The 21,305-nt window shown below is 60.7% G+C and overlaps 1 protein-coding gene across 13 annotated transcripts in view; it reads left to right on the top strand.

Annotated features, from left to right (window-relative positions):
• The window catches only part of TNS1 (tensin 1), a 41,045-nt gene extending 25,130 nt beyond the window's left edge, over positions 1-15,915 (top strand). For 3 of the 13 annotated variants that reach the window (XM_035330908.1, XM_035330903.1, XM_035330915.1), the window contains 16 exons: positions 916-1,002; positions 3,639-3,817; positions 4,049-4,187; positions 6,399-6,491; positions 7,116-7,151; positions 9,915-10,089; positions 10,199-11,061; positions 12,053-12,139; positions 12,573-12,704; positions 13,103-13,195; positions 13,489-13,566; positions 13,888-13,959; positions 14,038-14,206; positions 14,420-14,488; positions 14,778-14,810; positions 15,595-15,915. In XM_035330908.1, the coding sequence (XP_035186799.1) occupies positions 916-1,002; positions 3,639-3,817; positions 4,049-4,187; positions 6,399-6,491; positions 7,116-7,151; positions 9,915-10,089; positions 10,199-11,061; positions 12,053-12,139; positions 12,573-12,704; positions 13,103-13,195; positions 13,489-13,566; positions 13,888-13,959; positions 14,038-14,206; positions 14,420-14,488; positions 14,778-14,810; positions 15,595-15,739 (2,450 nt within the window). In that variant the 3' untranslated portion in view covers positions 15,740-15,915. The remainder of the gene's footprint in view (positions 1-915; positions 1,003-3,638; positions 3,818-4,048; positions 4,188-6,398; positions 6,492-7,115; positions 7,152-9,914; positions 10,090-10,198; positions 11,062-12,052; positions 12,140-12,572; positions 12,705-13,102; positions 13,196-13,488; positions 13,567-13,887; positions 13,960-14,037; positions 14,207-14,419; positions 14,489-14,777; positions 14,811-15,594) is intronic. The other 10 variants (XM_035330911.1, XM_035330916.1, XM_035330905.1 and 7 more) reach the window with 9 other exon arrangements.
• The last annotated feature ends 5,390 nt before the right edge of the window (positions 15,916-21,305 follow it).

The raw sequence follows: 21,305 nt of genomic DNA, 5'->3' as shown, positions 1-21,305 counted from the left end.
TGAGTGTTTTAATGAGATGCCGCACGCCCCCAAACCCATCGAACAGCTACGGGGAGGGAAAAAAATAGGATGGAAAAAAGGAGAGCCCTCAAAGGAGGCTTTGGAACGAGTGGGAAACGGTTGCTTGGTGTCTGCTGAAAATCCTGCCCCCGGTGCTGGGGCCGGGAAGGGTCCTGGATGCTGGGCTCGGTCCCACCCCGCAGCCGCCGGGTGTCCCGGGCAGGAGCAGCGTGCGGGGACAGCCCCAGCCCTTGTCCAACTGTCCCCGTTGGAGCCTGTCCGTCTGTGCCAGCGGGGACAGGGCGGGTGGCCGGCCTGACCTCTGGCAGGAACGAGGTGTCCCCAAGGCAGCGCGGAGCTGGAGGGGACGGCTGACGGGAGCGGGGCCCGGCCGGGTTTGTTTGCATTCCCTGCTGCTATAAACTGCCTGCACGGCCCGGCGCAGCCAGGAGTGTCCTGCCCCCCTCCATCCCCAGTGGGGAGAGGAGCCCAGGTCCTACCATCCCACAGTCCCCGTCCCCTCCCTTCATCTTATGATGGGGGGGCCCTGCCCGGTGCCGTCCCCAGGGGGACGTTGGCAGGGCACCAGGGGCGTTGCACAAGGCCACGTGTGGCTGGGAGCCACCGTTTCTTCCCCGGGGGGTTTAAGCAGAGCTGGGGTCGAGGTGAAGCAATGTCCCCACGCTCTGGGGGAGGTGACAGCACTTCCAAGTGGGGCCTGAGCACCCCTGCACCCCGAGCGACCCCGGGCTTGTCTTCTGGAGCCCAACTAATTTTCTCTTGTTTTCTCTCTCTCTGTCTCCCTTTTGTATCTTGTGACATTCGTCCTGTCTGCCCTCTCCTCTCCCCGTGGGGGGCTGTGTCTGTCCCCTGTGACCCCCCCCCTCCTTGCACCCTGTCCTGGTATGCTGGCAGAGTACAACGCCAAGCTCAGGGACCTCAACAAGAGCACCAAAGCCCCCCGTCCTCCTCTGAAACAGCAACGGTCCTTCTCCTCCTCCGGTTCGTTCAGTCCACCTCCCTCCTTCCCTCTCCTCACGCCTTCCTCCTCCTCCTTTCTTCCTCCTTCCTTCTCCTCCCTTCTTCCTTCTCTTCCCTCTTCCCTGCTCCCTTCCCTCTCCCCCTCCTTCCCCGCATGCCGAGTGCTCCGTGTGTTGCATGGACGTGGGATGGAGGGGGGACGATGCTCAGGGCCCCCCCCCGCCTCCCCTGGTGGACTGGGGAGCCCCTGGCCCTGGGTTCACCCCCCCATTCCCATGGCTTTGTGTCTCATTCAAGCCTGGCACATCTCTGGCGGGGTTTCCTTGCTCTGAAGGATCCGGATGCTCTCTGCAGCCCCCCTGAGCTTTGTCCCTCTGGCCAAGGCTCTCCCCTTGGGGAGGAAGGGCCAGGAGCAGCCGAGTGCCCCCACCAAGGTGGGGAGAGCAGGAGGACGGAGGTGGCGATGGGCTGGGGGCGGAGAGCTGGGCTCTCCAGGTCTCTGGGTCACCTTCTCTCCCTGCTTTGGGCTTCTCCCCAGGAGGACTGAAGAGGTTTGAAGCCTCCGAGTCCTTGGCACGGGGTAATGTGACCGAAATGCTCCTGGGGTTGTCCCCGGCCGGGCTGGACTCTGGTCCGTGGCGTGGCCCTGAATTCACCCAGGGATGGGTTGGGAAATTGAAGGCGCACCCTGGAGCGCGTGGCTTGCAGCAGGGACCGTGCATCAGCCCTGCAGTGCTTTTTTTGGGGTGAAACGTGGGCGGTCACATCCATGAGGCACCCCAGGATGGAGAGGAGCTTGGGGAAGGGGTGGCGGTGTGGGCCACACAGGGGGATGCTGCTGTCCCCCAGTTTGGCTGCTCTGGGTGCGCCGTGATGGGGACAGCCCGCTGCCGCAGCCCGGCGGGGCGTCCTTGGGGAGCTGGTGCTCAGCTGAGCAGGGCTGTACATCTGCAAGGGGGCACAGCGTGGGGGGAAAGGAGGGTTTGCTTTTCAGGCGTAGTTTCCAGCACATAAATCACCTGGGGGTCGGCGAGGCTGTGCGCAGAGCCTGGGTTTCCTCCAGGCTTCGCTCCGAGCAGCCTGTGAAGTTTCCCACTCTCTGCTCCCAAACAATGAGTCCCTTTTTTCCCCTCCTCCCTCCCCTCCCCGCCGTCCCCGTCTGTTTTCCATTTCTGGGGAGTGGAGCAGTGAAAATCCCGTGAGCTGCCGGGCGTCCTGGGCACTGGGGCAGGAGCTTGGCCACTGGGGCTGGCCCCGTGCCGCCCCTTGTCCCCCGCCGCAGCCTGGGGACCTGGGGACACCCCGGCACAGCACAGCTGGGGAGCACAGCCCCGGGGCGCAATGTGCTCCCCAAATTGAAAAAAGCCAACCAGTGCAGGCGTGTGCGAGTGGAGGAGCCCAGCCCCTGCTGCTCTGCCACGCAGGGAGCAGGGCAGAAGGTTTGGGGTGGCCCATCACCACGCTCCCGCCTGCCGCACGGCTTCCCGGAGACCCTCTGGGTCCCCCCCGTCCCCACCAACGTCTGTTAGCTGCCGGCCCCCGAGCACCTGCAGAAGGGATCGGGGAGTTGTGTTTCAAAGCTGCTCTTAGTGGAATTTTCCAGGCCGCCTCCGCGGCTCGAGCCAGCCCCGTTGGCTCGCGTCCCCCGCCTCTCAGCCGGGCCGCTGCTCCCCAGAGCGGTGATTTTATTGTTGCTGCCATTAACTGCGCTGATTAGTTCGAAATGCACCCGGGCCACCTCCCTCCCTCCCTCCCTCTCTCCCTCCCTCGCTGCCAGCGGAGCTGTGAGGCCGCAGCCGTGGCGCTGTGCGGGCGCAGGGGTGGATGGAGGAGAGGTCAGCGGGTGCGAGGCGCCGGTCCCGCGCGGAGCCCTGCAGGGCAGGGGAAGCAGCTGATGGCCGCTCGTCCTCTGCGAGCCCGTGGGAAAGGAGTTGGTGTTTGAGAAGTGCATTTCCTGGAGCGTGGTGCTGGCCTCTTTCTTTTTTTTTTTTTTTTTTTTTTTTTCCTCTTTTCTCTCACTTTTTAAATATTTTCTTCTCCGCTGCGACACCTCTCTTAGCGGGGCGCATGGGAAAGGCGGAGGGGACGGTGCTGTCACCTGTCCCTCTGCCCCCATTCCTCAGCTTTCTCCCAGCCCGCTGGGATCACTGGTGTGACCTACCCAGACCCAGGCAGCCAGCACAAACCCGCGGTGACTTGTTCCCTTCTCTTTGTCTGCTCTGCAAGACCCCGAGTGCTCTGCTGAGCAGCGTCCCCTTCTCCTCGCTAGCGGGGCTGGCTCCCCGGGCTGCTCGCAGGATGCTCGCAGGATGCTCGCAGGATGCTCGCACCCCTCACACCCGCTGCTGGGGGATGCTCTGTCCCCGAGCTCAGGGCTCGTGGTGCTTGGTAGGGCTAACGCAACGAGCCGGCCACAAGCCACAACCCTGGCTTGCTTTTTCCCTTGTCCCTGCACCGCTGCTGTCGAGCAGATCTGAGCCAGCTTAAAGCAGCTGGGCCGGGGGTTTGCACCAAACCCCTGCTGTGGGACAGGAGCAGGTGAGTGCTGAAGCTGCCAGCTCTGCCGGGCAGATCCCCCCTTCCAGACCCTTCGGATCAGCCCCGGAGCATCCCGCTGGCACCCCCTCACCGCCCTCCCGCCCTGTGCTTGCCCGCAGGGGTGCAGTCCCGGGAGAAGCCCCCGGAGGAGAGCTCCGTCCCTGCCCGACGGCGGACCCCCAGCGACAGCCACTATGAGAAGAGCTCGCCGGAGCCCAGCTCGCCCCGCAGCCCCACCGTCCTCTCGCCCGAGGTGGTCAGCACCATCGCGGCCAACCCCGGAGGGAGGCCCAAGGAGGTGCGCTGGGTGCCGCTGCTGGGGGGGCTGGTGGGGAAACGCTGCCTCCAGGGAGGTGAAGGCTTGGAGGGGGCTCTGGGACTTGTGGCATCCGCAGCATTATTGGGGATTAATGCTGCTTTTTGGTTAGCAGGGAGGAGGTGAAAGCTTTCCTCCTCGGGGGTGGGGGGGTCCGGAGGTTTGTGCCTGTTGTATGGATGGGGCCAAGCCTTTACCCTGCTCTCCCCCCAGCCTCACCTCCACAGCTACAAGGAAGCCTTCGAGGAGATGGATGGTGCCTCCCCCAGCAGCCCAACCTCTGGCGGCGGTGAGATTTCTCCCCCCACCCCAGCCTTCCCCGTCTCGCCACAAACCCCTTACTCTGACCCCCGTAAGTGCCGCGGCTCCGGGAGGCTGAGGGGCTTGGTGGGTGGCTCTTGTCAAGCCAGAAATTCGCCAAGGGTCAGACAGCTCCGGGCTCCACACACCCACCGCCACGATAATCACTCCTCCTCTCCCTCCTCCTCTCTCCTCCGCATCCCACCTCTCCACGCTGCCAGCCGCATCCCACGCTTGGCACCGTCCTCTTGGCTTTTCCCCATCCTCCGCTCGCTGGGGTGTTTCTCCAAAAGGGATCACGAAGCGGGCTGAGGGGAGAGGCAGGGTCTGAAAGGCAGCGTCATTTTGCCCCATCCCCATCCTGCACCTCCCCATCTTTCCTACCGGCATGGCAGAAGGGCAGCGGTGCTGCCGTAGGGCAGGTGAGCGGGGGCAGAAGGAGGTGCAGATGGGAGCAGGGTCTCGGGGCGACCCCTCGCATGCTGTCCCACTTCTCACTTGCTATTCCCAGGGCAGGGGGGGCACAGAGCAGGGAGGTGCCAGCGTGGGACTTTGCTTGCGGTCTGTCTCTGTCCCCCTGGCTCCTTTCTGGCTAACACCCCGGCTGTGCAGTCGTGGTGGGTTTGTGGGGACCGGGTTTGTGTGACCGGGTCTGGTGGCAAGCCCTGATGTGCAACCTCACGGGGCAGGATCGGTGCCACGGAGCAGCCGGTCAGCTGGGAAACCCATCGGAAAGCTGTCAGCCTCCCTACGCCCCCCCAAAAAAAACACCTGCAGAGGGATGCTCTCAGGCTGGGGACGCTCGGGCTTGCCTCTGGTGCCACGTCCTGGTCCCAGCTGGCAGCTCAGCCTGGTTCCCCCGCCGTGCTGCCGCTTGTCCCCTGCAGCGCGCTGAGCCCTGAGCCCCGTTCCATGCGATGCGGTGACCCGAGTGTGGGAGCATCCCCGGGGCATTTGGCAGCTCAGAAATGGCTCCCTTGTTTCTGGACACTGCTCCGGGCCAGGACAGCAGCTCCTTGGCAGAGGGACAGTGACTCATTTTGGGGATGAGTCACTCAGAGGTGACAGAACAGCCCGGCGGGGACGTGGCCTGGAGGCAGCCTTCCTTATCCTGTGCTAGCCAAGGAGGTCTGAGGCTGGAGCTTTCAGGCTTCACCAGGGTGTCCCCGGGGGGATGCAGGAGCTGTTCTCCTCCATGGGGACACCCCTGTGAGGGGGAATTCCTGGTCCCAGCAGGACCCCGCAGTTTGTTAGCTGGCAGGGGCACGGGACCAGATTTAGGGCAATCGGATTTAGGGGAAATCAGCCACCCGCCGGGGCCGGGCAGCACGCTGCCCTCTCGCCCTCGCTTTGTTTCCCAGTGACTTGGCTGCTCCAGCCTGAGGCTGCCCCGAGGACGTGGCCTCAGGGGGTTTGGCTTTCCCACCCCCCCCCCACCTCCCGGCACCCCTGCTGCGAGTCGGGGTGCTCAGCCGCTGATGGAGGAGCCAGTCCCGAGATGAATCCTGGAGGTGTCTCCAGGGGGCTGGCAAGCAGGGCTGCTCGTGGTGCTGCTGAAACACAGCATCGGGGCGATGGGCCAGACCCGTGGGGCAGGACGGGACGGGAGGTGCAGCCGTGCCCCACAAATCCTCGTCACCCCATAACCATGCCATCGCCATACATGCATAGGCGGCTCCCCGGGTGTGGATGTATGGGCACGGAGGTGCAGAGCTCGCCTGTGCATTGCCATCGTTTGGGGAACGTGCTCTGTCCGAACATCCTCACCTGCCCATCGAGCTGTTCTGGGGGGAGTGGGGTTTCTGGCAGCCCTGCTGCCCTCTTTGTGGGGGCGATGAGATGCGCTGGGACAGCCCGGCTCAGCCAGGCGTGGGGATCGGCAGAGGGGCCGAGCGGGTGGGAGAGCTGGGGGGGAAATGGGGTGAGGAAGGAGGCTCCGTGCCTATGGTGGGACCATTCCCTTACGGGAACAATGTTGAGAGATGGGGTCTGGGCCTGCCCCGCTGGGAATTGCCCACTTTCTGTCCTGCCAAGCCTAAAACAGGGCAGGCTGCTTGTGCACTGCCCTTTGCGCATCCTTGGGTGGAGATGGGGATTTGGGCTGCTCCCCGGGATGTCGCTTCAAATGGGGGCATCTCCTCCTCCTGGCAGCCCCTGGCTGCAGCTGGCGGGTGGGATGGGGCATCCAGGGCAGCGACAGCTCCAGCCCTTTTGCAGCTTCACCCCCCTTTAACGCTCTTGTTTCCCTCCCCGGTGCCGACAGTGCGCTCTCCGCCCGGCCTGGCCAAGACCCCGCTCTCAGCGCTGGGGCTGAAACCCCATAACCCGGCCGAGATCCTGCTGCACCCGGTGGGAGGTGAGTGCAGGGCAGGGGCTGCGGGTGGATTTCCCCGGGGGACATCCATGAGGACACCCCTGGGAGGATCCCTTGGCTGGAAGAGGCGCTTCTGCCCCCCTGTTTTGGCTCTGGGGACCTTGTCACTTCCCGTCGGGATACGGGGATGTGCTGAGCAACCTCCCGGCAGGGGAGACTGGTGGTGGAGGCTGGAAAATGTCAAGGTCCTGGCTCTTCCTCACCCTTCCTCCTCCCTCCTCCTTTCATCCCTTCTCCTCCCAGCGCAGCCGGGTTTGCAGCCCCGCCGTCCAGGCCTGTCAGCCAGAACAGTATCCAGAGCCCTCTCCATCCCGGAAAGCGCTCCCTGTCTTCTTTTTTGTTGCTGGCCGGGTTTCTGGGAGCAGCCCTTCGTGGTGGCTCCTCGCTGGGCTGTTCCCTCGTCCCCACCCCAAACCTGGGGTCTGGGCACCATCTCTGGGGTGCCCAGGTTGGGCGCTGGAGATGTCTGGGGCCGGGCCTGGGAAGGCGTGGGGCTCTCCTTTGCTCTCTGCGTGCTGTCTAAGCCAGGCGAAGCTGCTTAACTCAGATTTCTCTTTCTCTCTGTCTCACGCTTCTCTTCCATCTCTGCCCCCCTCCATCTCTCAGAGCTAGAAGGGGAGGCGGGAGCTGCCTCCGAAGAAGGTAAGGAAGGCTTTTCCTTCTCTCTTCCCTGCTCATCTGGCTGTCCGTGCCCAGCACTCAGGGCACCTGAGGATGCCCTGCTCTGGCTGTGGGTGCCCAGGTGCCCACAGTGGGGGTGCTGCGGGCTCCAGGGTGGCCCCTGGCCAGGGGACAGGGCACCCACAGCTCCCCTGTGTGCCTCCTGCTATCCGGCAGCCGTTGGGTGGTGTTGCTTTCTTCTTTAATGCAACTTTGGGCCCTCGGAGCCAGGTTGGGAAGCTATTTGTTCAAGATCCTTCCCAGGGAGAGGATGGCTCTTTGTGTTTGCTGTGCTTCCTACAGCTCCAGCCAGCGTTTCTCCCTCGGAGTTCCTCAACAGGCAAATAACCCCAACCTGAACGTTGTGTAATGCTGGAGAAAGTGTTTGCTTGAGGAAAACAACACAAATGTTCTGTTTCCAGAGCCATTTTTTTCAGTGATAGCTTCTTGGATATGCCAGAGGAAGAAAAGCTGGGATAAAAGCAGGCTTCTTTCCCCAAGTCCTCTCCTTCCCACCAGACTCTCAGGAGCTCAGACTACCAGCTTTGGAGAGCCTGAGGGCTCAGACAGCATCTACCCATGGGCAGCAGCCTTGAATTTTCCCCTTTGTTAGCTCCACACATGGGAACAGGGGATGCCTGTGACCATCACAACCCTTAGCTGGGAGGTCCCAGAGGTGCCCAGGCTGGGACCAGGATCCCCCGGGCAGGGGATGTGTCAGGCAGGCTGTGCCACTCCAAAGCTATAAAAGAGTCAGTGGCATTGTCTGGGGAGGATGCAGCCCCCATCGGCAGCTCCTCTGGACCCAGGGCACCCTCAGCACACAGCTGTGTGCCCCACGGGGGTCTCCATCCCATGGGGACTGGGGGGTTCTGCTCAGGTCCTCCCCATCCCTGGGACTGGTTGGGGATGCTCTGGCAGTGCTGGAGCTCGGGGCTGGCTGTGACCTTTGGGCAGGCTTAAAAACAGCTTTAAAAGAGCCCAGCACAGGCACAGGGCTGGGTGTCCTTGGCAGGAGCATGGCCCTGCTCGGGTTTGGGGTTCCCGAATCGCCGCCTGCCCCCTGGTGACTCACGGCCTCTCCATTCCCTTGCTCTCTTCCCATCTCCACAGCCTCTTCCAAGAAAACACCAGGAGGCCAGATCTGAGTTTTCAGCCTGAAAAAAAATCCCGCCTGAATCTTCCTAGTATTTTTTTTTCCCTGTGTTGAACCAAACAACTCAAGCACGTGCCCGCAGTGGCACATGTCGCTGTGGTACACGCCCGTGCTTGCACGTGGGCTCCCCCCTTGCTGCCCTTGTCCCCGAGCCCCTGCTTCAGCCTCCCCGTTTGCAGGAGGGGCCGGTATTTTTGCAGCCGTTTGGTCTTAACCTCTTGCAGGCTGACTCATATGTGCTGTCTGGCTAATTTTAGGCTGGGGTGGGGAGACGGGTGGGAGATGTGAGTAGCTGTGAAATTAATTTAATTGCCCGAGCGGCGATGTGTTTCTCGCAGCTGCCCTGGATGTCCCCCTGGGCACTGCCTCGTTCCTGTCACTCCAACTGCGTGTCCAGCGGGGTGCTCGGCCCCCTCTGATGTCCTTGCTCTGTTTTTGGCTCAGCTCCTTCCTGGGGTGGGTGAGCAGGGCTGGGCAGGGAGAGAGGCCCCGCAGGATCGATTCCTCCTCCCGTGTCTGCAGGCGGAGGGGACACTTGCACGGAGACGTGGGGAGGCTCAGGGGGACCCGTGACTGTCTTTTTCCTTGCAGCCCCGAGCACAGAGCTGTGCCTTGGCCTTGCTGGCTGTCAGTGGGGCCGTCTTGCCTGCGGGCATAGCCGGAGCCTGACTGTTATGACTAATAATAATAATAATGTTTGTAATGCTAATTACTGCTGCGGAGCCGCCTCGGGCACGGCCAGCCTGGAGCCGGCCCTGCAAGGAGCTGTTGGAGCCGGGGACCTGCAAGGATGCCCGACCCAAAGCGCTGGGTGCCAGCGAATCTCCCCTGGGGTGCTCCGGGAGCACTGCTGGGGATGGACCCCATCGGTTCCCCCCCTGCTCCGCACCAAAACCAGGGGAGAAACTTGTGGTGAAAAGGAGGAGGCAAGGAGGGAGGGCTGGGGTGATGGCTGCTCCTGGCATGGGACAGCTCGGCATCTCCAAAGGAAAATTGCTTTTGTTGGGAGTGCTCACGGGCTGCAGTTCCAAGCAGGGATTGGGGAAAGCGTTGGACGCCTCAGTGGAAATAGCTGGAGCTGCTCTCTGGTCTCTGCTGCTGGAGGCGGCTGGGAGAGGTGGGCTGTGCGGGACGTCCCCCTCCGTCCCCCTGTGAGTCAGCGCAGGCTGGGCCGTGTCGTCGGCTCTATTTTTAGGGGCTGAGGATGAGCACGGAGCACGCCGTGTGCCGTGTGGCATCCTGGCTGGGCAGGGACAGATTCAGAGCTGGGCGGAGGCGCCATGGCGTGGCACTGAGCGAGGCTGTGTCGTGCCGGCCCTGTGTGCTTGGGTCCCCTTGGGGAAAGGGGTGGGCACAACCACCCCTCCCTGTGCCCGGGGTCTTCAGCGTGCCTTGGAGCAACCTTAAGGCCCAGCAGAGCCAGATGTTTCTGCACAGCCCCCAGGGGATGGGGGGAAATGCACAGCTGGAGGGTTTTAGCTCAGGCACTTTCCCTGGCTGAAACGGGGATAAGGGCACGGCCCCACTCCCGTGCCGTTGCCGGCTGTGTGAGCTGTTGGCTCATCCCTTTCCCTTCTCTTTCTCCGCAGAGCCCAGGAGCTATGTCGAGTCGGTGGCCCGGACGGCCACGACGGGCAGGGGGGGCACCCTGCCAGCGGCCCAGCCTGGGGGCCTGGAGGTGCCCGCCAGGAACGGCGCCTTCGGCAACTCCTTCACCGCCCCCAGCCCCGTCTCCACCAGCAGCCCCATTCACAGCGTGGACGGGTAAGCTGGTGCCGTGCCTTGGTTTCCCTCTGTGTGCTTGGAGGAGGGGTGCCAGCCAGCTGTGGGAACCTCTGCGGGGCTGAATCCTCCTCTCCCCATCTCTCCGCAGTGCCTCCCTCCACAGCTACCCCTCAGAGGGCAGCCCCCACGGCACGGTGACACCTCCACACGCCGCGGCCGAGCCAGCGTACCGGTCGCCCGTCGTCTCGCAGCCGCCCTCCGCTCACAGCGGCTACCAAACCTCGTCTCCATCATCCTTCCAAGTGGCCACCCCGGGCTCGCTGTACGCCAGCCCCGACTACCCCGACAGCCGAGCCGGCTTCCAGCCAGACCCCCAAACGCGGCCGCAGCAGCAGGTCAGCATGGTGGGCGTCCATGCGCTGCCGGGGAGCCCCCGCACCCTCCACCGGACAGTGGCTACCAACACGCCTCCCAGCCCTGGCTTCGGGCGAAGAGCTGTCAACCCTGCTGTCGGTGGTGCTCCCGGCAGCCCCGGGCTGGGCCGGCACGCCGTGGCCCCTCACGGCAACCTGGCCGTGCCGCCGGGGAGCCCCAGCCTCGCCCGGCACCAGGCGGCAGCGGCGGCCGTGCCACCAGGCAGCCCCGTGTACGGCTACGCCAGCCCGGAGGAGAGGCGCCCGACGCTGTCCCGGCAGAGCAGCTCATCCGGCTACCAGCCTCCCTCCACGCCGTCCTTCCCCGTCTCGCCGGCGTACTACCCGGGCACCAGCACGCCGCACTCCTCCTCGCCGGACTCGGCCGCCTACCGGCAGGGCAGCCCCACGCCGCAGCCGGCGCTGCCCGAGAAGAGGCGGATGTCAGCCGGGGAGCGCTCCAACAGCCTGCCCAACTACGCCACGGTCAACGGCAAGGCCTCCTCGCCTCTCTCCAGTGGCATGTCCAGCCCCAGCAGCGGCAGCGCCGTGGCTTTCTCCCACACCCTGCCGGATTTCTCCAAGTTTTCCATGCCAGGTGAGCGATGCCGTTGCCTCCCTGGCTCCTCGCCATCCCCTGCCCCCTTCTCTTCTGCGTCCCACGAGGAAGGGGTCGTGTCCTGATGTACTCCTGTCTGTCTGCAAACCCGCGGCACTGCCGGGGCTGGGGCCATTTCCTGCTTCTTCTGCTTTTCAAAACCAGTGAATACAAACAGGAAAAATACCGGCTCGGCACCAGGACCATCGTGCTGGCGTAAACAGAGCGGGGATTTGTGTACAGGGAAGATCAAAGCTCCCGGAGGCAGTGCGCATCCGCCTGGCTTTTCTCTGCCGTGGGGACGCGCCGACCTCCCGGCCCCATTCCTGGTGTTTGTGCCCTGGGGAGCCCCCAGGGCCACGCTCCGTGCCCCCTCCTCATTTCCAAAGGGGTGCCGTGCCCCGTGTGCTGCTGCGCCTGAAGCACTGTCCCCTGCTCCCGTTACGAGACGCCTCCGTGACGCCAAGATCGGGCTGATAGGAGCCGGGGAATAAAGCGCCAGGGCAGCCGTGGCTCCGGCTGCCGCTCCGGTTTGGCTGCCAAGCAGGTTGCCCTTTGTGGGCTCGCTGGCGCCTGCGCCAGCCCCGTGACTCGCGGTGGCCGGGAGCCACCAGGGGAGTGGGGACCTTGGAACTGGGAGCGCTGGGGTGAAGCCATAGACCTGGCTCGTGAAGGGCCAGCTCCCTTTTAAATGTTGAACTGCTGGTTTGTCTCTGCCTGTGGGCCCAGCCCTTTGAGGCCCCAGGGTGAGCTATATGTGCCCAGGGGCCCTGTGTGCTCCAGGTGAGCCCCGGCTGCCCCTGTACAGAGCAGCAGGTTGGGGTTAACACAGCGTGCTGGGGCTGAAAGGAGGTGAAGGTACCAATACTCTTCAAGATCAACCAGCCGTGCTGCTCTGCAGGCAGGATTTGCTGAAAACTCATGCAGGGCTTTAGATACTGCCTCTTCTGATTTATTTTTTTTCTTGTCTCCTCCTCTTCCCTTCCTGCAGACATCAGCCCCGAGACTCGTGCCAACGTCAAGTTTGTGCAGGACACTTCCAAGTACTGGTACAAGCCGGAGATCTCCAGGGAGCAAGGTGCGTAGATGGCACAGGACGGAGGACTTGGGAGCTGGGGTGTGCCTGGGGCTGAGAGAGCTGCAGCACCGTGGGGTTTAGCGAGGGTTTCCCTTAGGGGCTGGGTTAGGAGTGAAGCACTGTGGATGGAGCCCAGCTCAGCTGCTGGCTTGTGTAATGCGGGCTCCCCAAACCTCCCTGCTGGGCAGGAGCACTGGTTCCTGCAGCACCCAGTGGTGCTGTGCCCTTCGGGACACAAATCTTGCACTGAGAAGGGTGAGATGTGCCCCTTCCTGGCCACAGACCCACCTGAGTCCCCGACCCAGACGTGCAGGGCTGATGGTAACGTCGTGGTGCCCAGCGTGGGCAGCCTGTCCTGACCCATGCCGCTGGTTTGGGAGGGTGTGCTGCCTCTGGCTGTGCCAGCTCTCAGGTCTGCCCTTCTCTCCCACAGCCATCGCGCTGCTGAAGGACAGGGAGCCGGGGGCTTTCATCATCCGGGACAGCCACTCCTTCCGGGGAGCCTACGGCCTCGCCATGAAAGTAGCCTCCCCGCCTCCCACGGTCATGCAGCAGAACAAGAAAGGTATTGTGCGCCCTCCTGCTTCCCACGCCGGGATGCTTGCTATTGTTCGGCCCCGGACGAGCGGGCAGCCGGCTCTGCTGAGCCAGACGTGCCCTTGAGTATGCGCTGATGCGGCAGCATCCCTCCCTGCCAGCCCCTGCCAGCCCCTGGGGGACATCTGCAGCTGGGCTTTGGCATGGCGAAACCCACACAGCCTCCCCGGCCCCCCAGCATCACGGCTTGGAGTGGACCCAGTGCAAAGGGTCTGATTCCAGGAGGGTGTGCGGGGTGGTGGGGAGCCCCCCCTCGAGCTGGGGGTGAGCCGGAGCACTGGCTTCCCTGGAGGATTGCAGTGGATGGGGGGGGGGAGGAGGAGGAGGAGGGTGGTTCTGGTGTGACAGTGTCCTGCCTCTTCCCAGGAGACATCACCAACGAGCTGGTGAGACATTTCCTCATCGAGACCAGCCCGCGGGGTGTGAAACTAAAAGGATGCCCCAACGAGCCTAATTTTGGTGAGTGCCCACGTGTGGTTCCCACCCAGCCGTTTGGAACCTGGCCTTTGCTGGGCTGTCCGAGCAGAGCAATCAGGTGCCTGGGAGAGCCCCCGCCCCAGCTTCCTGGGGGCAGGGCAAGAAGAGGACAAGGGATGATGCTGGGCAGGGTGAAGACGAGCCCCTGTGGGCACGGTGGCTTCAGGAAGAGGAAATGAACCATGTGGTCCTGTACCCAGAGCAACAGCCTGGGCAGGCTCCTGTGCTGGGGAAACGCTTGTCCCTAGCCCCGCGCTGTCTCCCTCTCTCCCCAGGCTGCCTCTCGGCTCTGGTCTACCAGCACTCCATCATGCCCTTGGCCCTGCCCTGCAAGCTGGTCATTCCTGACCGAGGTAAGAGCCACGGCCAGCAGCATGGGGTGGCATTGTCCCTCTGCCGCTTGGGGTGTGCTGGGGGCTTCCCTGCCAGCCAGGAGCCATGCTCGGGGCTGTGTTTGCCCAGCGGGGCCAGTCCCTGGGGACATACCCCTCTCCTCTCCATGCTACGGGCTGTGCCTCCCGCTGGTTCCTGCGCTCAGCTGCTTCAGAGCCAGGATGGCTTTTACCCTTTATCCCCGGAGCCCCATCAGCACTGGCACCTGATGCTCAGCATCTGCCTCCACTGCATGGCAGGTTTCCAAGCAGGGAGCAGCAGTAACATCCCATCTCTTCTAGATCCCATGGAGGAAAAGAAAGATGCCGCGTCTGCCACCAACTCGGCCACAGACCTTCTCAAACAGGGTGCGGGTGAGTAGAGAGAAGCTGCAGTGAGGCGAATGCAGCCCAGGGCGGTGGCTGACCCCATGCCTGCTTCTCCTCTTCCAGCCTGCAACGTCCTCTTCATCAATTCGGTGGAGATGGAGTCGCTCACGGGCCCCCAGGCCATCTCCAAGGCTGTAGCTGAGACGCTGGTGGCCGACCCCACGCCCACTGCGACGATCGTCCACTTCAAAGTCTCTGCGCAAGGCATCACCTTAACTGACAACCAGAGGAAGTAAGAGCCTCCCCCCCACCTCCCCACGTCCCCAAAGCCCAGGCACACGTGGGGCATACATGTCCCGCTGGGAATGTGCTGGAGAAGGACATCCCCAGGGCGGCATTTGCCCGGTTGTGGAGCAGTCCTCGGGTGCCCAGGGGACCCTGGGGTGGCTGCGATGGGCAGAGGTGGGGGGCTCGCTGCCCATAACACTCCTGCCTTGTGTTTCAGGTTGTTCTTCCGACGGCACTACCCTCTCAACACCGTCACCTTCTGCGACCTGGACCCCCAGGAACGAAAGTAGGTGCCCTAACGCGTGGGGAGCGCGTGTCCCCTGCCCCGTTCCCTCCCCCAGGCTCCCAGGCTGCTTGGAGCAGGGGCTTTGCTTGCTCTGCCCCCCTTGCTCCTGAGGAGGGCAGCGATGGAGGGTCCCCGTGGATACCCTGGGCAAACACCAGCTTCTCCTGGTGACTTCTCGGTGTCCCCAAACACTTCCATGCTGGCGAAGAGGTGCACCAGGAAGCAGTAGGGCCCTGTCTCTGCGGTGTGCAGGAGGCACCGTCCCTCACACCTCCTCTTCTCCTTGCAGGTGGACTAAAACTGACGGCAGTGGCCCAGCCAAGTAAGTGCTTGCTGTGCGCGATTCCTCCCGGCTGCTGTTGGGGTGGGTCCCAGCGCTGTGTGAGCATCGCCCCCAGGAGCACCTCCCTGGGGGACGCCCCGTGCCTGGTGGTCCCGTGGTCACCCGAGGGATGGGCTCGCCTCCTTGCTGCAGGAACATTTCACCCAAGCGCGAGAGCACAGCCCCAGGAGCTGAGCCCAGTTCCAGGGGTTAATTCCCACTAATTTTAGCCATTGTGTTAGCGAAGGGGTTTTTATTAGGATGTCCAGCTGCTGGGATATTTCCCCTCTCCAATTAGAAACGCTGCAGCCTGGGCCTGTCTCACATTCTGTTCCCCTGTATTTATAACTTGCGTTTGCATGTGCTAATTAAAAAAAAAAGACATTTTCTTTACTGGGGGAGAGACTGACGGAAATAACCGCATGGCCTCATCCAGCTCCGTGGGCAGCAGCGCTGGGTCTGCACGTCCCGTGTCCCCGCGCGGCCTTTCCAGCCTCACGGGATCGCTCACTTGCATACCCCAAGGTCCCTCCTTGGGACGGTCGTGGGGAGGGTGGCGGGCGTGCTCAGGGCAAGGAGGGCTTGGCCAAGAGAAGGCGGAAAGCTGGTCTTCAAAGGAACTACAGCAAGGGGAAGAGGAGGCTGTGGGGGCATTGGATATCTCACTCCAGGCCATGTGAGGTGGATGTTGAGGAGGGGAAGGTGGACATGGCTTGCTGGAAGAGGGTGGTGGTGTCCTCTGGGTGAGGAACACGGGCAAACCTCTCTCCTTCTCCCTACCCAGGCTCTTTGGCTTCGTGGCCAGGAAGCAAGGGAGCACCACGGACAACGTCTGCCACCTCTTCGCGGAGCTGGACCCGGACCAGCCGGCTGCAGCCATCGTCAACTTTGTCTCCAGGGTCATGCTTGGCTCCGGCCAGAAAAGATGAGCCGGCGCTTGCGGGTGATTCTTGAATTTTGGAGAAGGACTTGGAGCTGATCCGAGAAGGAGTGCGAGGAAGTGCATTGTGGGAGAGGGAAGTGAATCGGGGGGGGGGGAAAGGGTTGGAATTTTGGAGGAAAACAGCAAACAACAGCAACGAAAAAAAAAAAAAAAAGAACAAAACCCCTAAAAACTCAACACAAGCCAAACACACACATAGAGGAATCAAAGCCACGCACCTACGTACCAGAGCCACGAAGTCACGCCAAACAGGGAAGGGACGTGGGTGCATGTCCCACCGCAGGGAAGGTGACCAAGGCGAAGGCGGCCGTGAGAGGTGTTCCAGCTTTCGGCATCGTGGTCCCGAGGCTGCACTGAGCGGTGATGTTCTCTCTGGACCGAACGCGGGATCATGACTGATATCTTCTATCTGGAAAAAAAAAAAAGAAACAAACTGGCAAAAAGCCACAGAAGAAGCTTCATCGGCGCATGCCTGCTGTGTGTTTGATGCAACCCGTAGGAATAACGCCCTGCCGCAATGTGGGACAGGTCTGCAGGACACCGGAGGAGATGCCCTTGGAAACACTCCCGTGCTGTGCTGCAGTGGAGGGTCTGGCCAGCCCCTGTGCTGAGCCCAAAACCTGCTGGCTGCCTCCCTGGGGTGGACGAGGGCTTGCTCCCAAACCCTTTTATCCCCTGGGAACTCGGCTTTGGGCTGACCTCAGCAGCTGGTCCAGAGCCTGTTCAGATTCCAGCGCCGCTCACAGGTGAGGCAGCATGAGTCCACCCGGAGAGGGGCACCGCAACCTCTCCACGCCTCCTGGGGTGCTGGTACCTGGGCAGCCCGAACCCGCGGGGGCTCCTGCTGCTCCACGCCTGGGAGCTGGAGGATGCTCCCCAGGAACCTCCCGGGCTGGTGGAGAAAGTCGCCTCCTCTCCCGCCTTCCCCTTCTCCCTCCCATCACCAGTCCTCTTTGGCAGTCTTATCCTGCGGCCTGTCACACATTCTCGTAACAAAAACAACAAAAAAGAAAGAAAAATATTGTAGTAATAATAATAATAATAATAATAATAGCGGATGCTTGCACAGTTCCCTGTGCAGAGCAGCGGACCCGTGGCTGGCCCTATCTCACTTCGGAGACGTGCAAGCAGTTTTTAAATTGCATGGACGTTCAAGTTGCACGAAAGGCGAATGACTACAAGTAACTCAGGCGCTTTTTCTCATTATTATTTTGGAGGCCACGTTAAAAAAAAAAAAAAAGAAAAAAAGAAGGAAGAAAATGTATTAAAAAAAAAAGAAAAAAGAAAGGAGTGGACCAGCAACCAGCAGTTGCTGGGCTACTTTGGCTCGGTGGGGAGGCCACACGTCCTCTGAGAGCCACCCTCCGCCTTCCCCCACGGCCGAAGGCTCGCGCCCCCCAATGCACGGCGGGTTTGCAGCAGCTGAGGCTCTTCCCTTTGCCTGGGGGTGTGATGAGAGCCAGCCCTCGCTGGGAGCCGAGCTGCTGGCCAAGGGCCCCTGTGCCCTTGCGGCAGGGCGTCACGGTTTTGGGGAGCAGAGGTCCCAGCCCCAGGCTGTGAGCATCCCCTCCGAGCCGGGGGCTGCGGGGCAGCAGCTGATCCCCCAGCTCTGCACGGGGCAGGAGCACGGTGAGCGCAAAAGCTGAGAGCATTTTTATTTTTTTATTTTTTTTTTGGAGAAGTTTCAGTGCAAAGTGGCCCAGATAGCCTGTTGGGGGCAAAATTTAGAAACTTAGTACTGCAGTCCCCCCAGCGAGCTTGCCTCCCTCGGACCACCCTTGCCTTGATAGCTATAATATATATAGGAGCTATACCGATTAAATACTGTAAGCTAACAGAATTTTAAGGAGGAACAAAGGTTAAATTTACACTCCAAAAATATTTATTTTTGCCATATTGCTTTCCGCGCATCGTATCTCCCCCATTATATCTGCCTTCCCCCCCACAGGCCCTGGAGAAAAAAAAAACACCCAACACGTTGAAAGCAAACCAGGCGCAAGGAAAAACGCTGGGGTCGGGCGCGGGGTCCCCCCTTCGTGGTGGTGGGGGGCGTGCGGGTGACGTGCGTGTGACCGGGGGCGCGTGCGTGTGCGTGTGTGTGTGCGCGAGCGAGCGAGCGGCGTGGGCGCGCGGAGGGGGCCGGCGTGGCCGGAGGCTGGCGTATGGCGAGCGTTGGATGCGTAGCGGGGATTTGGGTGCGAGACTGCGGCGGGATAAGGGGGGCGGCCAGGGGGTTTCCCTCCCCCCCGGCTCCCCCCCGCCCGCGTGGATGCGGAGACCTTTTCATATATATATATATTATTTTTGGCGTTTCAAAAGCGATTCCCTCCTTCTGCGAAATTCAAGCGAGACGAGAGATGGTCTCACCCGTAATGTCCTCACCCTGCCGTTAACCAATTAGAGAAAACACTGTGTTTATAGATATATAAATATATATTTTTGAAAGTCTCTATTTTTCAGACTTCGTTTTCTCACTGCTAAGAAAGAGAAGAGATGATAATAATGTAATTTTATTTTAATCTGCTGCCTCGGAAACCGGTGCTTGAAACTCCCATTCATCCTCTCCTCCCCGTACAAGGAAGCAGATTAAAGCACCCCAGAGATGTCGAGCACAGCAGATACCTGCCGGCAGCCTCACGCCTGCTTCGAGCTGGGACCTCACGGCTCCCACACTAACCCACTCGCTGAAGCCAGCGATTTACACCGCATCCCAGCCTCGGACACTAACAAAATCGCCCGACGGTTATGTATTTTTTTTTTAACACAGAGCTTCCGATGATGTAGCCGGGTGTTTGTCAGCTACCTTTAAAGGCACTTTTCTTCTTTTAGCTCCTTTTTATTTTTTTAAAGTTATGTTTTTAGGTGCAGCTCCCATTTCTGTCCCCAGTTCGCGTTGCCTGGGGCCAGTGGGGACCCAGCACCGCAGTGATATTTTTCCTTATGAAAGGGATGGAAAAGGTTCTTTGGTTTTTCTTTGGTTTTTCGATGCAGTCATGGTATTTGAGAGCCGAGCTTGTGCGAGTTAAGCCCAGCATATGTTTCGTTGTAATCACACTGCCGTGTTCAGCAGCCGGATGTTATCTCTCTCTCACACACACACACACAAACACATCCCTCCTTCCTGCACAAAGAACTGCATATATTCTTGCCAAAGATATCCTTAAAAACGCACTTTTCCCCATATATATATATATATATATATAATTTTTTTTGTTTGTGTAAATTTGTTGTACGTGCCCTTTTCGTGTCGGTTCGTTCTTCGGAGAAGAACCCCCCTCCTTCCTTTGCTGTCCCTTCTGCTGCCCGTTCACAAAGGCTCCCCGTGGGATTCATCTTGGTGCCTGTCCCCAAATGGGGGCCCGAGAGCGCAGCCGGCACCGGGGGCCTGCAGCGTGCAAAACGTGGGGCTCCCACTCAACTCGCTGCCCCCAGTACCTCTTTTGGGGGATCACCCGTGTGCAGCCCCGGGCGTTGTCCCAGCCCCCAGGTCCCACCTGGGTTTGGCTGCAGCTGCCAGGCATTGATATTTTTTTTCTTTTTCAAGGGAGTTCAACAGCCCGAGCTGAAGCGCAAAGTGTGACTGCGCTGAGCAGATCCCCACCCAGCAGGTCGGGCAGGTAGCAAACCAGTTGCCCCAAAAACCCAGACGGCAGCATCAGCAAAAGTCATACCTGCCCGTTGGAGCAGGCAGGGAGATCAGACAGCAAAGGAGCCCGCAGGGGCTTGTTTGATTTCGTTCGTTTGTTTTGCAAATTGCGAGGTTGGTTTGGGGTTACTATTTTTTTTCTTCTCTTTTCCTTAAAAAGGAAAAAAAAAAAAAAAGAAGAAAAAAGGAAGCAACCCGATGTTTCTGTTGGCGGATCCCGTGTTTTGTATGTTATTTTTTTTTTTTTTCCCTGTTGTTGTCTTCGTTACTTTGGGAACGTTACAGATTTATTTGCTAATCAGTGTTAATGAACAGTTTAAAACTTTCAGACTTGCCCATTTCTGTGTATTTATATAGATGGAAAAATACGTTATATTTTGTATCTCTGTGCCCATGTCGTCGCGCGTGTAAAGATGACTTCGGTCGCACCATGTCTGCGTGTGAATGTGACTCCGCTTTCGTCTTCCCCTTTGTACAGACGTCTGATTCTCTGCAGTTCATTGTATGGCTTTATAAAGTGGTAAAAACAAAAATCAGTTATATAAAATATACTGTTGCTTGGAATGCCAGCTCGGTGTCTGGATCGCTGGGAATGTATCTTGAAATTTAATGGAGTACAGGAAGAAATGCTCTGTTCTTTTTGCACAGGGGGAAACAAACCAAAAAAAAAAACCACCACCACCACCAAAAAGCCCAACCACTCTGCCCCCCCCATTCCTCGATAGCAGGCTCGGGGCTGGCGGTGGGTGTGGGAAGATGTGGGGGCTATGCTGCTCCTCATCAGCCTTAGCCGCAGCCGGTGCTCTCCAGATGCTGCTTCACCAGCGAGCCTGAGGACTGCCTGCAGGGCTTGGGCTCCACTTTTGGCCTTTGTTAGCCATGAGGGACATCTCCGTCTTTCTGGGAGCCCCTGCGAGCACTGGGTGCTCTTCACATCCCGCTGCTTTGTCCTAGGTTTTCCCAGGCACCGAGGGGGTGATGGATGATGTGCCCCTGCTCTCTGGTCCCTGCACACCCCACAGGGGTCTTTCGCCTCTTTCAAATCGGTCATGGTTTGGGCTGAGCTCTGCACCCCTCAGACCCCACGAGCTGCCCCTTCTGGAGCCATCCTGCCTGCTGAAACAAAGCGACTCCCCCCGCAGCTGCAGCCCTGGCTTTTCCCGCGCTGCTGCCAGAGCAATTCCCAGCATCTGTTGGAGCCCTCAGCCCCCAGCTCCCTGGCTCCGCTCCTTCCCCTCCTCGCTGAGTTGGTGGCCAAGACCCGGCCCCCGGGATGGATTGAGTTTAATTATACAAGAAATATCAGCCAGAGCAGCGGCAGTTTCTCTGGCGCCAGCGCTGCTGTGGCTCAGAGGCTCGGAGCTTCTCCTGGGAGCCGGGAGCACTAAAAATACCTCCTGCCTCTCTCCAAAATAGCTGCGGGGCGAGGAGCGGATGGAGGGGGCTGCTCAGAGGGGACCCCGTGCTGGGGGGCTTGCACAAAGGCGGGAGGGGTAAAAAATGCAAAAGGGAGGAAAGGGGATGGTTTCTGGACCCCCAAATCCAGCCGTGGGGCTGTGGGTGGGCACCAGGCGATGTGCACCAGAGCCAGGCTGCTCGGGGGGACCTTGGGAGGCACCGAGAGGTGCCAAAGTGGCAAGGGCAGGCTGCTTGCTGCGAGCCAGAAAATGCTGTGCCTTCCCTCCTCCCCTCCCTACCCACCCCCTTTTCTTCTGCAGTTAATTCCCCATTTCCTTTCCAAAATTCCTCGGGAGCTTCTGGTTTGTGTTTTTCCTCAACATGTTCTTATCTGCCACCCGTGCTCCCTCGCAGGGCTGTGCAGCGCAGGCGCTTCGGGGGCTCCCTCTCTGCAGCTCGCTGCTGTCCCCAGGCCAGGCCAGTGGCTCTGGTGCCACCAGCAGGGACA

The sequence above is a fragment of the Oxyura jamaicensis genome, chromosome 7 (genome assembly GCF_011077185.1).
Source record: "Oxyura jamaicensis isolate SHBP4307 breed ruddy duck chromosome 7, BPBGC_Ojam_1.0, whole genome shotgun sequence".
Classification (NCBI taxonomy): domain Eukaryota; kingdom Metazoa; phylum Chordata; class Aves; order Anseriformes; family Anatidae; genus Oxyura; species Oxyura jamaicensis.
The sequence above is the reverse complement of the archived record's forward strand: the minus strand, read 5'-3'. Positions and strand labels throughout refer to the sequence as shown.